General features: G+C 41.1%; 1 protein-coding gene across 3 annotated transcripts in view; it reads right to left on the bottom strand.

The window, feature by feature from the left end:
- The window catches only part of MRTFA (myocardin related transcription factor A), a 103241-nt gene that overhangs the window by 32778 nt on the left and 53129 nt on the right, over positions 1-17334 (bottom strand). For all 3 annotated transcript variants that reach the window (XM_043881646.1, XM_043881643.1, XM_043881644.1), the window contains exon 2: positions 4612-4677. In XM_043881646.1, coding sequence (XP_043737581.1) covers positions 4612-4677 — 66 coding nt within the window. The remainder of the gene's footprint in view (positions 1-4611; positions 4678-17334) is intronic.

Below are 17334 nucleotides of genomic sequence, written 5' to 3'. Positions count from 1 at the left end.
GCTACGAGGGCAGTAGCTCTGTGGGTCTCTCTGCAGCACTTGGCCAAGGCCGACAGCTGAAGTTTGACAAAGGGGTCGAACGGCAGAACTGAAGGCTCGGGAGTCAAGATGTGGTAAAGCTCATTAAAAACAGAGCTGCAGGAACTCCATCACACAAGACCACTTTTTTTCCAGTTTCAATGTGAGAACACGGGGCCCACTAGCAGATCCTCAAACCAATCAAACTCGCTGACTACTGGTTCACGTTTTCACCCAGCAGCAAGTCTGAGTGCCTCTCAGGGCCCAGGCCCACTGAGAGGCCTCTGGATCGACCCTGGCTGCCCTGAGTTGTGATGCCTTCACACTCTGTGTATATTCTCCCAACAATTCTGAAGAAAGTGTCACCAGTGGCAGTGGCTAGGTGCACAGAAACACCATTTAAAGTGAAAAAAAATTTTTTAAAAAGCTCACTCAAGAAATACAGATAAGTCCCTAACCTACTGGACAAACAGATGATTTCCTCATGGGTTTGCCACTGACGTTTTCCTACTATATGCATACGGGGCAATAATGAACTGATAAGGGGTAACTGAGGCATTAGAAAATGTGATCTCTGCTTTTCCTCAAGGGCTCACGGTAGAATAACAAGAGGCTGAGAGGGAACAGACAAATGAGGCTCTTCTCTCATATCTAGGAAGATTACAGGAGACTTTCTGTCATTTGTTTGGGTCAGAACTTCCACGTTTTCCTTTAAAAGGTTATTCCTCTGCATCAGCTCTGACTGCCAGAATATTTTTCTTAATTTTCACCTTAACTTTCTGGCTTGTACAACTTTAAATGTCAGAGAGAAAGGCTGGGGGGAAAGCTCTGTTTGAGAACAAAGTGAACCACACAGGACCCACCTCTTCCATGACTCTGAAATACAAAAGCATTCCTTAATTTCTGGACTTAAACACCAGCTTCCTATCTGTGCCATCTCTCCTCTTCCCTCAAGATATGCAGAGCTTCAGATATCAGGAAAGAAAGCGTAGGGCCTGGAATATGTAATTCTTTGCTATCTGGCACTCTGTATTTGGTACGGTTTAAGTAGTGTTAAATTTGAGACATAGGTTTACATGATGAGAATGAGGGAGTCTGGGAACTGATCCTATTTAAAAACACATTAGAAACCACCAACTTCTATACCCCATAGTTCAGATGCCATGAGCAGAGCATATCAAGCAGCAGAAAGAGGTGTATGGGAATTGAGAGGCTCTTAAATCCCCGGAATTCTATGGGAAGGCCACTGTCCAACTTCGAACAATACGCAAAACTGTGAACAACCCCGAAGGCAGGGCAGCCCCTGAAAACATCCTGCCGTGCAGACATCATGTGGGGACTGGAAGCCAGAGGCCCCTGTGGAAGCTGTGGGAACGCCGCGTGAAACAAGGTGGGTGAGTTCTTCCCAGAGCTACAGAAAGATCGGGACGAGATGAACTGGATAAAAGACATAAACAGAAATTGATGAGGCAGAATACGGCCGTGACTACACTGCTCCTTCCCCCTGGTTTGAGGGTCTTAACGACTTTCCTAAGTTGCACAGCTAACTTAAACATTAAAGGCACTTTTCAGAAACTCCTCAGGCCAGCGAGATGGAAGTGAAACGGGCACTTCAAACCAGATGCTATCTTTCCAGATCTCCCAGTCTTCAATAATCAACAAACTGCTGATCAGTTACGATTTGCCTCCAGCACTACTCACATCTTCTTTTGAAAGACGTGAGCGAAGGATGAGCATGGGATTGGTGGGGTGTCAGGGAGGCAGAGAATGTCCCAGATTATAACAGGAGTTACGCTGGTGGCGAGGGGCTGTGGTGAGAAAGTGGGGTTACTCAGAGGGTGAGGGGCTGGGAAAAAAGAGCCTCATCTTTGGGAACTCTGGGCCCCACCTGCACATCACCAGGTACGCTGAAGAGCAGGGCTCTTCACACGGGGAGCTCGTCCCAGGCCTCAATACTCCCTCTCTCACAATCTGAGAGTTTGCTACCTACTTTCTTCACTGGAAAAGCTGAAAAACAAACTGTGCCCATCGTTGAAGGTGGCGTGTGTCATAAGGGAAAACGCAATATTCTCACAGAAGCAGGGCGTTTCTATTCCTACAGGAAGGGCAGTTACTCTCACTTCACAGATGCAGAGAACCACCCAAGGTACACAATTAGATACTCAGAATATTTTAGAATCTGAGCTCCTGGGAGAACAGGAGTGGTGTTTCAAATTCCACGCCCAGAATTCCAACAAGTTTGCAATTAAGTAGTATCTGTTTCTGTCTGTCTTTCATTCTCTCTCTCTCTCTCACACACACACACACACACACACACACCATTTTACAATTGGCTGTCTTCACTCATTCATTCAGTGACAGGTACTGGGGGCAGAAATATAAATAAGATACCTCCTCAAGGAGCTCACAGTCTAACTGGAGAGACAAACATCTAAGCAGATAACTGCAATACTCAAGCATCGTTTGTCTTAACAGCACAGAATACTGCAAGAAATGCGACACGATAAATCCTACTAAACAGTTACCTTCAGGAGCCCCTGGCATCGAATGAAAGGCTGCAAAAAAGAATGTAAGCCCTCATCCTCTGAGTGGTTTTCAGATCCTGAACATACTGCAGATTCTGAGAAGCAGCACTATGTTCTCAGAACTAGTGCTATAATCAGAGTCAGCACCCCAGAGGTCAGCACTGAACTGCTCTTTATGTTGTGTATGGGCAGATCCTACTACCTAGATAAATTGTTAACTGTCTTAAGGGCAGGTGCCGTGCTGAATACTTCTTTACTCTCTAGAGCACCTAGGATTATCACAGGCAAAAAGCAGATCCTAAACACAGGATGTCCTTGGCGAAAGTGACAATGAGATTGATACGGGGTGACTTGTTCCTCTACAAGGTTTGTAGACTGGCAGATTTGGAGTGTTTTATAAAAGCATGCCATCGCTCTACCTGAGCACATTAACGGACCCACACTTTAAGGAGAAGAGTACTTGACTGCAAGGTCAGAGAAGGAGACAGCATGTGGGCAAATGGTTTGGTAGTTAATTGCAATTTTTAAAAAAAAGATAAACTTAGGACTTGAATCTCCTGGCTGATGCTTAGGACAGAAACAGACCCCAGGATCTTTATACTTGCTATGAAGTTCCAGCTCTTAGAAATGGATCTGGTATGACCACGAGGTAAATCAGATCCTGTCTTCACTTGCTTGAAAGCCTTCGATGGCTTCCCACTGCAGTTAAAATAGAATCTACCTCCTCCGTGTGGTTGACAGGGCTCTAGTTCTGGCCCTACCCATCCTGCCAATCTTAACTGGCCCCTACTCTGCCCTCACTTACCAGGCCCAGCAACCCTGGCTTCCTTGATGTGTTCAACATGCCAGGCTCTTAACTGCACTGTGCCCTCATACTTGCTTTCCCTTCTTCCTGGGCCCTCTTCCTGCTTCTGAATGACTGATCCCGTCTAATCCTTCAGATCTCAGCTCAGGTATTTCCTTCTCGAGGAGGCCTTTCTTGACCAACTTCTTCAAAGTGATCCCCTCTCATCCCTATTATCTGTTAATATGCCAACCAGTTACATTTACTTCAGAGCATTTACCATGTTCTGAAGCAATGGTGTTAGTTTATTTGTCTCCCTGTTTATTATGTTATCAGCCTACTTAGTAAGTACAAAACTCCTGAGAGCAGGAGCTGGGTTTTATCTTGCTGCATTAACAAGCACATACCAGTCACCTAAACACTGTGAATGAATGAGTGAGAATTAGCAAGATATAGCGCAGCAGGTTAGCAGGCACTGAGTTAAGGTTTAAAAAATTAAAACATCAGTCCTTCCACTATGAAGCTGGAAGTGGTGAACGATATATAAATTTTTATTTCACTCGGCTGTGCCCAAGTAGCAGGAACACACAAAGATAAAAGAATGAAGAGGGAGAGCCTAAGCTCTCTGCAGATGACTCAAAAAGAAATGTCAAAAAGAGCAAAACCCTGCTGGTGTCAGCTTCCGCTTGTTTTATAAGGCTGCTGGTATTAAAGGCAAATTTTCTTACTTTGAATAGATTCCAAGATGGGTTTTATTTCTCCTGAGTGATGCGGTTCTGCACCGAGCGCCCCCTGCGATACCCCATCAATGACTCCAGTTACACCAGGCTAGGGTATCTGAGGCTCTCACTCTATAAATAAAACTGGGGCTGAGTTGGAATACTAGGTGAGAAAGGGCCATCCCTTCCAAGCACCCCAACACTCAGGCAAAACACATGCGGGGAGAGCTCTTCCTCACAGAACCCCAGCTCAAGATCTGTTCCTCCTACAAAGGGAAGTGGCACAGGGTGGAGAAACCCATTTAAAGGTGCAGTTCACAAGCTAAGGGTGATTCAATGGTACCCTTAAACCTAACGTTGTTTCTCTGAACTTGATCAGTGAGCATAGTTCTCTTAACTATGGCCAAGTGAGAGGCCCTGAACTTGGGAAAGCATGACAAAGAAAGGAGCAAAAAACGAACCCGGTGGCCCTGTTTTCTGTTAGGTGCTTCCCGTGGCATACTGGGTACACACACCGCGTCCCCAAAGCACCTCCACCAAGGGCTGAGAGGCAGGGGGTACTTACGCGGCATGATCCCTTGGCTCACCAGCTCCTCCCTCGTCCGGCGCTGCTGGAGCTTCAACTGCAGCACTGCAGGACAGCAAAGAGAGAGGGGAGGTGAAGGCTCAGTCGGCTGTTCCGCCACAAGAGACACATTTTCAAATGCAAAGAAAGCCTCGCCACACAAGGGTGCAGTGTGAAAGAAGGATCCCCAGTAACTGTGGCTGTAATTGCAGAAGTGGCCTGATACAGCAGGGCTTCCGTATTCTGCTGTGGGCGGCGAGAGGAAGTTGCGAAGGGTCTTGCAGGGCGATAACAATCCACAAAGTACCAGAGTCTTGCCTATTGCTCAAAACCTCCTACAACACTGTGTCCTCCTCCAGGACTGAAAAAACACAAATTCTTAACTCAAAGAAAACATAATGAGGACCAATGCCCAGCAGAAAAGGCTTTCTCTAGCTGTTCTATGCCTTCCTCCTGGTGGCAAATGTTTACCACGGTTAAGTGCAGCGAGTTACAGATCAGGGAGTATTGGTTATTTGTAAAATCTTCTCTTTTGGATCTAGAAACTATACCTGTTTTCACCAAGCAATGCATTTCCCTCAGCCAGAAACTATTTTACCATTAAGACAACTCTTCTCTGCCTCTTCCTCTTCACTTTGAGCCGTCTTCTGTTGACTGAAACACAAAGCTAGGTGATTCAAAGCACATCCGGGCTAGGGGAGGGCGATGCGGGGGTTTTCTCCTATTTCTACTCTGGCAACACCACTTGATGTAACAAGTTAATAGGAATTTTTTAAAGTTAAAAGCCAATTATCTTTATTTCAAATGTGAGTGAAACCTAAAGGGTATTATTACCACTGCACACCATGCGGAATGACAAAGGCCTCCATTCAGAAGCGAAGCGAGAACATGTTCAGAAAAGGAAGGTTGAGAGGATCTCACAGGCCAAGGGAAGTTCCCTTCTGTGGTAAGTCTTCATTCTAAGGTCTTGCAAATCCCATCTGAGGGTGACCTGTATCTATGAGGAATCACATTACCCTAACGTCTGTCTTTCCCATCCACAAAGCAGTTTTTAAGATGGCCTCCCAAAATGGCAGACCTGGAACCAGTCTCCTGACTGTCCCTCAGACTCAGCAGGTCCAAAACCTATCACTTGTGCCTAGGCACTCAGTCGTGTCCGACTCTGTGACTCACTGGACTGTAGCCCACCAGGCTCCTCTGTCCACAGGATTTTTCAGGCAAGAATACTGGAATGGGTTGCCATTTCTTTCTCCAGGGGATCTTCCCAGACCCCGATACGAACCTGTGTCTCCTGTGTATTCTGCATTGCAGGTAGATTCTTCACCTGCTGAGCCACCTCTTCCCCACCCACCTCCTCAAATCTAATCAACTCTCCATCCTTCTTCTCTTTAATGGTATCACCATCCTCCTCCCCAGGACTAACACTAAAATTTTTAAGCCAACTTCAACTTTGCTACCTCCTTACACTCCTATTTTACCAAGTTTACTACACCTTCTCATGTTGCAGGGATGGCACTGGATCTTCCCAACCCAGGGATCAAACCCTGATCTCCCGCATTGCAGGCAGATTCTTTACCATCTGAGCCACCAGGGAAGCCCTCACCCATTCTAAGTCACCACAATCCAGATTGCCCAATTACTCACAATTCACTTCACCTGGAAATGCCTATCTCATCACTTTTTCACCTGACCTTCCCAATTAAGAATTACTCCAGGCCTCCGATGAACTACCTTATATCTGTTATAAAAAGTATAGAGCTATTTTGCCCTGTGTAATACTTACCCCCAAATAAATGTAAACTCCTGGAGGACAGGGAATGTATCTTATTAATGTATGATGCTCTCCCAACCAATAGCACTCAAACACAGTAGGTATTTAACAACTGTTTCTTAAATTGAACTACATCTCTAAATGATGATACATATAGCCAGAGAAATCTAAATAGGAGGGTATTATCATCATTTACAAATTAACACTGTTAAAATTAAGAAAGCCTTGCAGAATAAAAGATAAAAGTGGCAACAGCCACACTAATAGCTAACATTGATAGAACCTATGCTCTGTGCTAGATACTGACCTACATTTTTTCATGTTTTAACTCATTTAATCTTCATAACTCCCCAATGCACAGAATAGGTATTATTATCCTACTTTACAGGTAAGGAAAATGAGGCCCAGAGAGATTAAGTAATTTCTCTAAGGTTATCCACTAATAAGAGGTAAAACAGGTTCTGAACTCAAGCATTCTGATTCCAGAACCTGAGCTCCCCACTTCTCTGTTTCTCCAGAGTCTCCTGAAAGCCTGTGCTGCTAAGATAACAGGCCCGGAGTGTGACTGCCTGGGTTCATTCTGTGCCAAGAGAGACAAAGGGGCTGAGGGACATAGACGATTCAGGCCAGGGCCAAAGAAGTCTAGGAGATCAGCGTCAGTAAAATAAATTTAAATTAAGAACTTGATTTCAGAATAAATTATAGATCAGCAGCAACAGTAATAATAAAACTATAAGAGGAGTCACTGAGGGTTGCTATGTGTCAGCCCTGTATTAAATGACTGACAGACTTAAAAAAAAAAAACAGCCCTGTGGGGATATTACAATTATTATCTCCATTTTACAGATGAAAAAACTAAGGATCAAACTTTTAAACTTTTGCCTTAGGTTAGATGGCACGAAAGTGCAGGAACTAGGATTCACATCAGGTCTCTGTGACTCTGAAGTGAAGGGAAATACTTAATACTGTGCCATATGTTTCCTTGGAAGAAAGAGGAGGGCCATGCAGGATAAAGTAAGAGGGGAAAAGGGGATCTATGTGTTACCTTTTACAGTGTTTCTAAGGCCCCGTATAAGATGAGCTACTGGAAAATGATTAAATGTATCAAACTGATTTGATTTCAGAGAACAGGGAAACCTAATACAGTAAGTCTGAACACTTCAAAAAAGAAATAATTAATGAAAAATACATCTACTGTCCAAGAATAATTCTGAAATAGCAATTCGCACCTTTCCAAAAACCCATATACAGATAGGGCCATAAGGAATCCATTATGCAAACTTCTTGACTGAAAAACTTTCTTGCTTCATGAAACCAAAAGGTTAAGTCTATGATTCATGGAGTTTAGTTGCTTTTTTTTTTAATGGCTCTAGTTCAAAGACGAAGGTTCATCTAATAAACCTTTTACATCTCAAACTAAATGAAAGTTCAGTTATCTGAAAATTCCATTTGTGCCTCTCAGTAGTTAACACCAAACTCTAGTCTAATCTGAAATCTGACCAAGTTTCCCATTCACGTAAAGAATGAACCCTGTATCAGTATGCCCTGGGTACAACCTCAGAGTAGGTATGTATTATTTCATACATTGCATAATTCCTGCTAACTCTAACAATGTTTATAAGGAGGAAAATAAGCAGCAAATTCATAATTATGGTGTAAGGTATATGTCTGGCCATGTATATATACAACAATCCTTCTTCTAAGATGTCTGACCACAAAGAAACAGTATTTACATGAATTTCCCCTTTCCTTAGTCTATCTTAATTCCTCTTAATTCTAAGCAGTCTAAATAAAATGCCTTTATGTTTCTAGGCCTTGGGATTATTCATTTTAGAAGAAATCATTCAATAATTTAAATACCATAAGAGTCATATATTATGTATTCACTGCAAAAGGTACTCAAATCAGGAGCATATTTAAGAGGACATAATTTAATACACAACCACCCTCACCAAGATATATCTAACACTAGTTCAAGGGATTATTCTCAAACACAGTGCTAGATCAAGGAAATTTTAAAAAGTAGGAATGCGATAAATTCTGTTACTATATATCACCATTTAGATTTCCTCTCCAGTCCCCAAGTCAATAAAAAACTAAACAAAAATACCTATTTACGTACAAGCATGAGCCTTTATACCTTCACTGTTACTGAATTCCACAAATTTAATAATCATCTGTTTTTAAATGCATCTGTGCAAGCAGCTTTTTATATATAGATGAAGAGATGTCTTTGAAGCTGATGCATAGGCAATCAACTGAGCTGCCTGACAGTAAAGGGTTGAAAGAAAAGAAACAACGCATAAAGTGGGAAACCTGAGGTTCTCCATTCCCCACGGAAATAATCAAGTTTTCAGTCTATTTCAAATAAAGGTGATCAACTGCTATTTGAACAACTGGCTACTCAGGAAATTAGAGCAAGGGGAGGAACCTGACATTATTGTGCCCGGTAAGACCATAGAGGTAAGCCGATGGTATTCAAGGGTTGATGCCCAAGGACTGAACGTATCAAACAATCAAATCAATCAGGTCTGGAAAGAAAAATCAAAAACAAGTGGTGTGTTCCCAAGTCTGGCTCTGTGGCTCCCATTGGTCAGAAGTTCTGTATTTTACTGGGAAGGGAGATGTGCAGCTCAGCAGGTTGCTCCTACCTCATTCGTATTCACCCAGTACTGATTTCCCCAAGAATTCTAGAATAGGGAGGGGAAGTGTGAGTTCTGAGGGAAATAAAAGAGAAGAGCAAAGAGTTAGTACAGGAATAACTGGGAAAGAGCAAAACCCCTGTACCATCCTTGCTCAGGACGAAGACCTCTTCAGTGAAGATTCTGACTGCAGGAACATCCCATTAACTCAGCTCTGTCAGAAACACTGATAAATCTTTTTCTCCATTCTTTAAATCTGGATGTGAAATTTTAAACCTAATCAAAAGACCATGAATTTGATCGCAGCTTTTCAGAACATTTATGTTACAAAAAGGCTCCAAAATAAACTTGCTGATTTTGGGAATAAGGGAAATGCTTCTTGACTAGATATTACAAGCTAGTCCAAAAAGTGAGGTTTATATGCTTTAGGAGAGCAAAAGGTAAACAAGCCTCCTCAAAAATCTTTTCTCCCCACCCCAACCCCCCACTGAGATATTTGACTCTAAGCTATGGAGGTTCTCATAGTTCCAAGGAGGATACTGAAACCCAGAAATGATCAACTGAAAGACTGGCCTCGTTGGAGTTGACTCTGAAACGATGAGTCTTCATGAGAATTAAAAGTGATCGCCATAGTAAGATACTAAAATAAAAAGAACGAGTACACTAGAAAATAAATTAGATGTCATTTCTGGTATTCCTAAGATACAACTAACATTAGAAGATTTCTCCATTTTAATTCAACTTAATGATACTTAAATGATTTAGAATAAGGAATGTTTTCATTTATCTACTCATGAATTACAATCAACCTCACTCTTGATAATGAACAAATATGCAGAAAATCAACAAGAACGTCAAGACCTGAACAACACACTCCACCCAACAACCACAGAATACATATTCTTTTCAAGCATACATGGAACTGGCTCTAGGACAGATCATATACTAGGCCATAAAACAACTTTCAATAAGGTTAAATGGATTTAAATGATACAAAGTACATTCTTTGACTACAATGAAATTAGAAACTAACAACAGAAGAAAATCTGAGAAATTCAAAAATATGAAGAAATTAAATAACACACTCTTAAATCAGATTGATTATATTCTTCGCAGCCAAAGATACAGAAGCTCTATACAATCAGCAAAAACCAAGACTGGGAGCTGACTGTGGCTCAGATCATGAACTCCTTATTGCCAAATTCAGACTTAATATGAAAAAAGTAGGGAAAATCACTAGACCATTAAGGTATGACCTAAATCAAATCCTTTATGATTACACAGTGGAAGTGGGAAATAGATTTAAGGGACAAGATCTGATAGAGTGCTTGATGAACTATGGACGGAGGTTAGTGACACTATACAGGAGACAGGGAGCAAGACCATCCCCAAGAAAAAGAAATGCAAAAAAGCAAAAAACAAAAACAAAAGAAAGAAAACAAACAAACAAAAAAGAAATGCAAAAAAGCAAAATGGCTGTCTGAGGAGGCCTTAGAAATAGCTGTGAAAAGAAGAGAAGCGAAAAGCAAAGGAGAATAGGAAAGATATAACCATTTGAATGCAGAATTCCAAAGAATAGCAAGGAGAGATAGGGAAGCATTCCTCAGTGATCAATGCAAAGAAACAGAGGAAAACAATAGAATGGGAAAGACAAGAGATCTCTTCACAAAAATCAGAGATACCAAGGGAACATTTCATGCAAAGATGGGCTCAATAAAGGACAGAAATGGTATGGACCTAACAGAAGCAGAAGATATTAAGAAGAGGTGACAAGAATACACAGAAGAACTGTACAAAAAAAAATCTTCACGACCCAGATAATCACGATGGTGTGATCACTCAGCTAGAGCCAGACATCCTGAAATATGAAGTCAAGTGGGCCTTAGGAAGCATCACTACGAACAAAGCTAGTGGATGTGATGGAATTCCAGTTGAGCTATTTCAAATCCTAAAAGATGATGCTGTGACAGTGCTGCACTCAGTATGCCAGCACATTTGGAAAACTCAGCAGTGGCCACAGGACAGGAAAAGGTCAGTTTTCCTTCCAATCCCAAAGAAAGGCAATGCCAAAGAATGTTCACACTACTGCACAACTGCACTCATCTCACACGCTACTAAAGTAATACTCAAAATTCTCCAAGCCAGGCTTCAACACTATGTGAACCGTGAGCTTCCAGATGTTCAAGCTAGTTTTAGAAAAGGCAGAAGAACCAGAGATCAAACTGCCAACATTCACTGGATCATCAAAAAAGCAAGAGAGTTCCAGAAAAACATCTACTTCTGCTTTACTGACTATGCCAAAGCCTTTGACTGTGTGGATCACAACAAACTGTGGAAAATTCTGAAAGAGATGGGAATACCAGACCACCTGACCTGCCTCCTGAGAAATCTGTGTGCAGGTCAGGAAGCAACAGTTAGAACTGGACATGGAACAACAGACTGGTTCCAAATAGGAAAAGAAGTACATCAAGGCTGTATGTTGTCACCGTGCTTACTTAACTTATATGCTGAGTACATTATGAGAAACGCTGGGCTGGAGGAAGCACAAGCTGGAATCAAGACTGCCGGGAGAAATATCAATAACTTCAGAAATGCAGATGACACCACCCTTATGGCAGAAAGTGAAGAACTAAAGAGCCTCTTGATGAAAGTGAAAGAGGAGAGTGAAAAAGTTGGCTTGAAGCTCAACATTTAGAAAACTAAGGTCATGGCATCCAGTCCCATCACTTCATGGCAATAGATGGGGAAACAGTGGAAACAGTGACAGACTTTATTTTGGGGGGGTTCCAAAATCACTGCAGATGGTGACTGCAACCATGAAATTAAAAGACGCTTACTCCTTGGAAGGATAGTTATGACCAACCTAGACAGCATATTAAAAAGCAGAGACATTACTTTGCCAACAAAGGTCTGTCTAGTCAAGGCTATGGTTTTTCCAGTGGTCATGTATGGATGTGAGATTTGGACTATAAAGAAAGCTGAGTGCCAAAGAATTGATGCTTTTGAACTGTGGTGTTGGAGAAGACTTTTGTGAGTCCCTTGGACTGCAAGGAGATCCCACCAGTCCATCCTAAAGAAGACCAGTCCTGGGTGTTCACTGGAAGGACTGATGTTGAAGCTGAAACTCCAATACTTTGGCCACCTGATGCGAAGAGCTGACTCATTGGAAAAGACCCTGATGCTGGGAATGATGGAAGCGGGAGGAGAAGGGGACGACAGAGGATGAGATGGTTGGATGGCATCACCGACTAAGTGGAGATGAGTTTGGGTAAATTCTGGGAGTTGGTCATGGACAGGGAGGTCTGGAGTGCTGCAGTCCATGGGGTCACAAAGAGTCAGAAATGACTGAGCGACTGAACTGAACTGAAATAGCCAATGGGTCAAAGGAAAAATAATAGTGACATTAGAAAGTATTTTGAACTGAATATATAAAAATCTATGGGCTATATCTAAACTAATGCTTAGAGGGAAATTCATAGATTTAAATGCTTGTATGAGAATAGAAGGAAGACTTCAAACACACGCTGTAAAGACTTCACCTTAAGAAGCTAGAAAAAGAAGTGCAACTAAACCCAAGTAGAAGAATGAAAGTTAAATTATTATAATTATAATGCAATTATGTAGAAAATAGAGAAAACCAACAGAACCAAAAATTTGCTGTTTACAAAGATTAACAAAATTGACAAATGTTTAGTTAGGATGACCAAGAAAAGAGAGATAAAACAGATGCAAAAATCAGGAATGTAAGAGGAGACATTATCATCAACTATAGAAATTAACAGAGTTAAAAGAGAATGCCATGAAGAACCGCATGTCAACAAATTAGATAACTTAGATAAAGTGGACCAGTTCCTAGAAAGGCACAAACTATTGAAACTGATGCAAAAAAAAAACAAAACAAAACAGAATATCCAGACAGACCTATAAAAAGCGGAGACTGACTTGTTAATTTAAAATCTTCCTCAAAAGAAAACTCAGGTTCAGACGGCTTCACTGGTAAATTTTACCAAACAGTTAAGAGAAGAATTAGCAATAATCCTTCACAAACTCTTCCAGAAAACAGAGAAAGGAACACTTCCCAACTAACTCTATTAGTTACTCTGATACCAAAGCCAGAGAAAGAGACCACAACAAAACTACAGACCAACACACCTTATAAATACAGACACAAAAATTGTCAACAAAATACTAGAAAGCAGAAGCCAGGACTAGAACCAAATCTGCTGAATTCTTATCCTTGTATTATTTCCCCATTCCAGGGATTCTCAACACTTACTTCACAAATAAAATCATCTGAGAATTTTTAAAATTTACTTATTTTTTACAGTAGGTCCTTGTGTTATCCATTTTAAATACAGCAGTGTGTATCTGTCAATCCCAAACTCCCAACCTATCCCTCCTCCCCATCCTTCCCCACCCCCCAAACCATAAGTTCATGGAGAATGTTTTTAATTGGTCTGGAGTGAGGCTTGGGAATCAGGGTTTTTCAAAAACTTGCCAGGTGATTCTAATGCAGTGTCAGGTTAAGAGCTGCTGCCCCATTTAATCAGAGAAGGCAATGGCACCCCAGTCCAGTACTCTTGCCTGGAAAATCCCATGGACGGAGGAGCCTGGTGGGCTGCAGTCCATGGGGTCGCACAGAGTTGGACACCACTGAAGTGACTTAGCAGGAGCAGCCCCATTTAATGATAGTTTGGTCTAACTTAAATTCACTTTACTCTGGAAAATTAAACATGTTGCATCCATGTTCATGATGCCAATCATAAATCAGGTTGAGTAACTAGTACTTGAGCTGGGGGAGTTGACGTGTGTGTTCAGTCGTGTCTGACTCTTTCTTTGTGCCATGGACTGTAGCCCACCAGGATCCTCTGTCCATGGGATTTCACCAGCAAAAATACTGGAGTGGGTTACCATTTCCTCCCCCAGGGGATCTTCCTGACCCAGGGACCAAACCCGAGTCTTTTATGTCTCCTGCACTGGCAGGATTCTTTACCACTGCGACACCTGGGAAGCCCAAGTAACTAGTATTAAGCAGATTTAATTCACCTTTCTTTTGACACTCCCAATTAACCGCTTTTAAAGCACATCATGGGCTTCCTAGGTAGCTCAGTAGTAAAGAATATGCTTACCAATGCAGTTCATGGGGTTGCCAAAGTCGGATACAATGACTTAGTGACTAAACAACAACAAAGTACATCATCTTTTGTTGCGTACTGAACAATGTTCAGTGTTTTTAAGTTAAAAATTTTATTTCAAATTTGTTTTAAAGTTTGTAACAGGAGAGGACTTCTATTTTCTAACACATTTCTTCTGAAAAAATTGTCATTTTTAAAAATTATATTTATTGGTTATTGTTTATGATATTGGTTTGTTTTCTGACATATATCAACATGAATTAACCATAGGTATACATATGCCCCCTCCTTCTTGAATCTCCCTTCCACCTCCCCACCCTTTTCCACTCCTCTAGGTTATTACAGAGCCCCAGTTTAAGTTCCCCGAGTCATTCGGTAAATTTCCACTGGCTATCTATTTTACACATGTAGTGATAATGCTTTCATGCTTCTCCATTCATTTCACCTTCTCTTTCCCCTTTCCTGCCCTTCTCCACAAGTCTGTTCTCTATGTCTGCATCACCATGGCTGCCCTGTTGAGTAAGTTTTTCAGTACCATTTTTCTAGATTCCATATTTATGCTTTAATATACAATATTTTTCTCTTTCTGACTTATTTCACTCTGTATAACAGGCTCTAGGTTCATCTACCTCATCAGAACTGACGCAAATGCGTTCCTTTTATGGCTGAGTAGTATTCCATTGTATATATGTACTACAGCTTCTTTATCCATTCATCTGTTGATGGATATCTAGGTTGCTTCCATGTCCTAGCTATTGTAAATAGTGCTGCAACGAACACTGGGGTACTGTGTTGTCTACTATTGAAGGTTTGTCAAGGGGGAAAAGAACAGTGAAAGAACAACCTGATAAAGAGAAAATCTGGTATCTCTAGACTCATTTCTGTGAGTTTTCTATCTAAATCTAATGCACTTGATATGATGTAATATCTCCTAAGTTCTATTCTAAACACAGCCTAGTGCACTTATTTATAAATATTGTTAAAACTAATTTTAGATAGTATATATTCTTACTCCAAATTCTGTTTCTTCTATAAATCCCCAAAGTCTGATTTCATAATACTTGGTACATTTTTTTCTCCTCATTAACTTTCAGATATCAATCCCAGAAGAAATAAACAAACACAATTCAATTCAGCAATAGATAACACCACCTCTAGCTTCAAACTGGAGAATGTGTTTTACTGGGAAGATGAGAGAAGGAACAATGTGGGTTTTTTAACCTTGTATGAAGCTTAGCATGCTCATAATTTGAAATTTCATCTCTGCAGCAGTGAATTACACCGATGCTATTGGTATATTTTTTGTTTGTTTTTGTAAATTATTTATTTTAATTGGAGGCTAATTACTTTACAATATTGTAGTGGTTTTTACCATACATTCACACGAATCACGGAGAAGGCAATGGCACCCCACTCCAGTACTCTTGCCTGGAAAATTCCATGGATGGAGGAGCCTCGTAGGCTGCAGTCCATGGGGTCACTAAGAGTTGGACACAATTGAGCGACTTCACTTTCACTTTTCACTTTCATGCATTGGAGAAGCAAATGGCAACCCACTCCACTGTTCTTGCCTGGACAATCCCAAGGACAGTGGAGTCTGGTGGGCTGCCATCTATGGGGTCGCACAGAGTTGGACACGACTAAAGCGACTTAGCAGCAGCAGCACGTGAATCAGTCATGGGTGTACATGCATCCCCCATTGGTGTATTTTTATACTTCAGTTTCTTCTATAAATTGCAAAATCACCCAAATAGTAAAACCACATCACCCATCACTGAAAACCAAAGACTATTCTCTGTATGCTCACTCATTTCATTATTAGAATATATGAATAAAAGTAGGTTAAGGTGTTTATGTCAATTACATCTCAATTTTTAAATTAATTATTTTTAAAAGTAAGTGAAGGTACCCCCAGAGGAGGGTATTCATTCCTCATTTCTGCTTCCTGGGTTACTTTACAGCATTATCTCCAAAATAGTGACTGGGTGTCAGGATGAGCAAAGAGTTCTCCTCCATGCATTCTCTCATCCACTTATCTAACAAATATTTATTAAATAAATATGTTTGGGTCTGTGCTAGTAGGCTGGAAACAACTATGGTCTCTCACATAAAGCTTTCAGTCCAGTGGGAAACAAGACATCAAACTGCACATAAATAAGTACAAGTTGTGATCAACGTTTTATAAGAAAGAATGAAGAATGAAGGATTCAGACTCCGGAATCCATAGTTACTTCTTCAATATTCTGTGATAACTAACGTTTCACATCTCCTCTTCACTGTGACAGTCAATTATCTAAGATACTAACACTCTGTGAGAAACAGACACCTCAGGGTAAGCTGTCTTAAAATATAAAATAAGTTAAGACATAGTTTCATTTATTCACTTTACGTATATTTGCTTAGCTGCTTAAGGGTTCACACACTAGTTGGTGAGCATGCCTATGTACTTCACATTCATGCCTTATTCAGTTATTCCTCAGCTCCTTGTCAAAACTTTCCTTGGCATTCACTCAAGAAATCTGAGGATCTCCTGCCTGTGCCAGACACTGAGCTTGCTGGGGGGATAAAGCAGTCACTAGACAGAGGCTTTGCCTTCAGTGGCTGTTTGAGGGCAATAACCATCAAATAGGTGTGTATAAGAGTTGAACAGTATTTTCAAAGAAAACATTACTCAGACACCACATCCCAACCAAGTGGTTTGATGGGTCCCACAATTCAATTCATGCGTTCAAACATGTTTTTGTACTCTCAAAGCTAGGGCTGGGTGCTAGAAATATAGACATGGTCCTCATGCTCGAGGAATATTAAGTCTAATGGGGAAAAAATGGACTCAAAAGTGAATAATTACAATGCAAAGAGAAAGATATTGATGTCTATAATATAGATTTTTACTTAAGTCACAGGAAAAGGCAACTTTTGCTAGCACACATGCCCTACTACTGGGGCCCCTGACAAATTCCAAGGCTTTTGGTCTCATGTGTGATACACATGTGTGCATAAATAATAAAAAAAAAAGAAGTGCTGGTTTCTTAAAAATTCAAATAGTTATGTATTTGTAGGTGCTGCTGCTACTGCTAAGTCACTTCAGTTGTGTCCGACTCTGTGCAACCCCATCCCTGGGATTGTCCAGGCAAGAACAGTGGAGTGGGTTGCCATTTCCTTCTTCAATGCATGA

This window comes from Cervus elaphus, chromosome 22 (assembly GCF_910594005.1).
Source record: "Cervus elaphus chromosome 22, mCerEla1.1, whole genome shotgun sequence".
NCBI classification, from domain to species: domain Eukaryota; kingdom Metazoa; phylum Chordata; class Mammalia; order Artiodactyla; family Cervidae; genus Cervus; species Cervus elaphus.
Note: the sequence above shows the minus strand (reverse complement) of the source record. Positions and strands in the feature narration are given on the sequence as shown.